Source organism: Rosa chinensis, chromosome 2, assembly GCF_002994745.2.
Source record: "Rosa chinensis cultivar Old Blush chromosome 2, RchiOBHm-V2, whole genome shotgun sequence".
NCBI lineage: Eukaryota > Viridiplantae > Streptophyta > Magnoliopsida > Rosales > Rosaceae > Rosa > Rosa chinensis.
Window position 1 is genome coordinate 83,514,287 of NC_037089.1, and position 5,069 is coordinate 83,519,355.

A 5,069-nucleotide genomic window follows, 5' to 3' on the forward strand; every position below is an offset into this window, starting at 1 on the left:
AATGCAAAGAAACTCTTTTCCGTTCTCATTATGCATTTCCTGATGGAATCCGTTGGCTCTTAGATCTTTAAAGCTCAATAAGGTTCGATTTGCCTTAGGATAGTAGAGAGCTTCAGTGACTTTAATCAAGGTGCCATTTGGCAATAGGAATTGGGCCATTCCATGTCCTTGAACTAAACCAGATGGCCCAGCCATCGTAGTCACAGAGGAATATGTAGGCAACATCTCTAAGAATAATTGCCTATGTCGTAGAATGGTGTGAGTAGTCGCACTATCCGCAAGATATTGTAGTTCAACCATTCTTAAAAGAAAAGCTCATAATTAAAAATGAGTTATAAAGAAAAACACTCAACTTTTATTAATAAGCCAAACAGAATTACATCATCGTTTCTTTAACAAAAAAGAATCTAATCCAATAAACTAGCTAATGCAAACAATGGTAGTCGTCTAACTCATTTTGGTAATTTCAATACAAATGTGACCAGGTGAGTAGAGAGATGTCGGTGGAGCAAAACTCGCTTAAGTACCACTTATCTCAAAACCTTCCTAGACATCACATGTACATTTAGTACACCTCTTTGAAGAAAGACTAATACCATTGGCATCTACTATAATAATATGGCAAGTGCCTACATCTCTTGGAAAATAAAAAGACTAAATCAAAATCCCCAGTTTCTAGGTCTTGATCCTTGTAGTCTTCCACCCTTAGATCGAGATCGCCATCTTGATCTTCTTGTTCCATGTAATTTGCCTCCCTTGCTTCACAATACATCTTGTATGCGTTTGCAATGTTCTGGGATGCTTTACACGCCCTTGCCCAATGTCCAGGTAGTCCACATCTGAGACAAGAATCATTATGGTCAGATTCCCTTGATCGAGGCGCTTTGGGAGCGCTATGAAGACGGTTATTGCCTTTGGTGGCGTCACCACCATAACCGGAGGCTTGGCTTCTCTCTCTTCACACGTTTACCTCCACGGTTCCGTGCACTCCTATCTTGGCGGTTTCCTTCCTCTTTAGGGCGAGAATATGGACCAGAACGTCTAGGATTATGCCTACTCTTAGGGTTTCGCTCCTTGCATCCTCCCTTGGAGGCATGACTATAATTAGACTCCAGATTTGACTTGGTACCCACGGGTCTAGAGTTATAGTTCTTCACGAGTATGTTGTCGTGCTTTTCAGCTACGTTCATGGCACCAATTAGCTCATGAAATCTTGTGATGCGTCTAGCTTTGACATCAATCTGATAGTTCTTGGCTATCATCAATGCAGAGACTGAGAAGTGGAGAGAGTCTTCTCGATCAACATCGTATCAGTGATTTTCTGTCCACAGAATTCCATCATAGACTTGATAAGAAGTGCTTCAGAATTGTAGTCAAGTACAGACTTGAAATCACAGAAGCGGGCTATACCATCTCACTTCTAAGTCTAGAAGCAGGGAATCACGGATGTTGCCAAAACGCTGCTCGAGTTCTACCCATAGTTTTCTTGGGTCTTCCTCATTGAGGTAATCATTTTGGAGCGCGTCATTGATGTGCCTTGTCATGAGAATGATGGCTTTAGCTTCATTCGCCTCTCTCCTAGCTCTATTTGCTTCAAAAGCAGCAGCTTGTTGAGGAGTAAGCACGTCCTGACTTGGCTTTTGGATCGTACTCAAGATTCCATCAGCCTTAAGATGTTGGCGCACATCACGGACCCACTTGTGGTATCCTGCGCCTATTGTCTCTAGTGGACAGAAGCTCAACTTGTTCAGGTTACTCATCCTGAAAATAACAAGAAAATAGGGTTAGTTTCGGAGCGAAAAAGGGCTACCACAAAAAACTACAAAATTTTTTAGCGTAGTCGCTTCCAAGAAAATCCGATTCCAAGAGGGGTTTTGGATTAGATCGAAACAACGATGTATGTGGTCGAGAGTTTTCTTCTCAACAAACTCTGAGTTTGGAGGACTCTACAAGCTCCAAGCTTGGAGTGAGCACGAACCCCCACAATTTGGTTTTTGGTCTCCCCTATGAAGAAGAAAGGGGGGTAGAAGAAGGAATGTTGGAAGTCCCCGATAAAAAGAAGAGAAAAGTAATAAAAATTTCAAAAACGGGAACTTTTAGAAAAGTTTACCTTAAAAAATTGCGGGAAATCTTGACAGGAAAAGTTGGCCGGAAAAATGTCGCCGGAAAGTGGCAAGAAAAGTCGCCTAAAAAAGGTTGACCGACGTTGACCGTAGGTGCTGACGTGGCGCTCTGATGCTGACGTGGCAGGCTGATTGGATGCTGATGTGGAAGATGACGTAGGTCTGACGTTAGTGGGCTTCAGGCTGCTGGGCTTGGTGGATCTGTTTCTGCTTCTGGGCCTATGAATTCTTCTGGGCTTGGTTGACTGAAGCAGGGGAAGAAGGTACTGGTCGCCGGCGGTTCAGTGGTGCTGATCTTCTGAAGACCGGTTCTGGTGTCAATCGGCTGGTTTCGGGAAGGAGGCTTCCGGTTCCGGGGTTCTGGGTCCAAGGATCTTCCGGTGGTGGAGTATGGCAGCAGTGGGCGGGGAGAAAAGCTTTGAACCGGGCAGAAAATTTTCTGGGATTTCAGGGGGCCGGTTCAGGTGTTTGCCTGCTGGTTCTGGACGTGGCACCGCCGGTTCTGGCTTTATGGAACTTGGATCTTCAAGGTAGACGGCGGTGGTATCTGGAATTTGAAGGTTACAAATTTAGGGATTCAGGGTTAGGGCTTCGTGCTGATAACGTGTTGTAGAAAAACTGAAATTGAGAGGAATTTGATGTGTATATCATTGATAATAGGGGCCTCTTTATATAGAGGATTACAATGCATAGAATCTCAATCATACAAGGAAAGTAATCGTATATTGAATAGGAATCTAGATCATTCTAATTTAACCCTATTACCACTAGGTCAAGTAACCTAAAGTTTGGGTCAAACACAAATTAGGGTTTTACTTGAACAGTTCACTCTATATAATTACATGTAGTTCACCACTCCTATTTAGTCAAGTAATCACGGCCATCCATGAAATTTGAATTTCGTCTTATAGATCTTAACTAAGGTATTACCTTATCCCACTTACGTTTTTTAATTTGGATACAAAGTTAGAGAAGGGAAGTTCTTTAGACTTCTATTGGTTCTAAAATTATACATATACTTGGTTCTTATTTTTTGCCAAAACAAATAACTAGGATAATTCTTAATTTGAAATTCCCTATCTATATAAGACCTAAAATTGAGGCCACAGTTCAAACTTGTCTCAGCAAAACAAAGCCTTATGGCACGTTTTATAAGACCGTATAAGTCACGGGAAAGACCTTAAATATTAATCACGTTCTTTTGGTAGAGTTAACTACAATTAGTGGATAGCTAACTATTTTAGATAGGTCTAGACTTCTATTCCACAAAAATGTCAAAGAAGCTAGGGCACACTAGTGATTTTCACTCTTATTGACCAAACAGTGCGTCTAAGCTAAACCGTAAGTTCAACTGCCGCACACATATGACTCCGAGATACTTAAAATTCAGTTTAACAAGATCCACCTTTTGAATAGAGAAACGTTCAAATTTTACTTGGTCAGCTCATTCTAATCCAGATCGATCACCACCGAAACCTAGCTAATAAACCCAGCCACATATATACCCGATTTTCATCTACCCATCTCTTTAGATCTTCACTTTCATGAATATATCGCTTCAATTCCACAACATTCTTTGAATTTTCGAATATTTTTGATTTATGATAATCAAAACAGTCGATGAATGCTCGTATTTTCCGACCATGACGATCAAAGGAGGCACAAGCCAGGCCTGTGCTGCATGCAAATACCAGAGACGACGGTGCACCAAAGACTGCGATCTCGCCCCTCATTTTCCGGCCGACCAGCCCAAAATGTTCCAGAACGCTCACCGCCTCTACGGCGTTTCAAACATTATGAAGATCCTGAAGCAGACTCACCCGGAGCAGAAAGAAGAGGCGATGCGATCCATTATCTACGAATCCAACATGAGAGCCAAGTTTCCCGTCACCGGGTGCATGGGAATCATCAACCAATTGACATTCCAACTCCAGCAAGCCTTCGATGAGCTCCGGTACGTCCGGTCCCATCTCGCCATCTGCCGGGACCAGTGCCAGTACCAGTACAATTCACCTTCGTGTCCATCTTCTCAGTTGCAATTAGGGATTCAAACAAACGACCACGAGGCGCTGCAGCTCTACCAGCAGCAGTACCAATATCATCAGTATAACTCTGCCGCCGGTAGCAGCGCCGGTGGTGGTGGGATGTCGTTGATGGCGAACGAGTATCTGGCGAATGGGATTAATGGGGTTTACATTGATGACAATGATAGTGTGGTAAAACCTCTTAGGGTTCAGCAGTTTTATTATGGGAACAATAATGTTGATGCTGTGGCTGTTCAACATAATTTGATCACATCCCAAGGGTTTCCTATTCAACAAGAAATGGATGTTCCTCATGATTATGATGACATTCCATTTGATACAATTGCTGATGATCGTCAATCGTATATCGATTCTAAGGAAGCCTGTGAATCGAGGTATATATTTTGAGTGTGTATATATATATATATATATATATATATATATATAAAATTCAGTATTAACTATTGAGGGATCACATTCGGTGCATTAATGTATCAATTCGATAATATAGACAAACTGCTTGTAATGGTAGATCATTGTATATTATGATTAGATTTATGATATGCTTTAATGTTAAACATCTCATGAATTTAATTTGTATACGTACGTGCAGTGCCGAGTCAGCCTTCAAGGGTACTACCACGCAGTCGTTAGAACATGTCTCCCAGAATGACCTCAAGAGTGCAGCAGCATGCTTCAGTCTAACAAGCTAGTGTGAAATAGCTCTAGAAGCAGACAATTGAAGTAATAATTATTCATTGTCTGAGTCAATTTCTTAAATTCATTGTTTTGATTTGTTTTTCCTTTTGCTTTCATGATTTGGTACCGTTGAAAGTTACACAATTTTGATAGTTTAGTGTCCCGGCATGCACATTCGCTTGTTCCAATAATAAGCTAGAGATCAATGTGAACGGTTAATCAA

General features: G+C 41.6%; 1 protein-coding gene across 1 annotated transcript; it reads left to right on the plus strand.

The window, feature by feature from the left end:
* Positions 1 to 3,593: 3,593 nt before the first annotated feature.
* LOC112185230 (LOB domain-containing protein 27) lies at positions 3,594 to 5,069 on the plus strand. Its single transcript, XM_024323433.2, has 2 exons — positions 3,594 to 4,542; positions 4,761 to 5,069. Exons 1-2 carry the CDS (start codon positions 3,725 to 3,727, stop codon positions 4,858 to 4,860), a joined length of 918 nt encoding a protein of 305 aa, XP_024179201.2. The 5' UTR covers positions 3,594 to 3,724; the 3' UTR covers positions 4,861 to 5,069.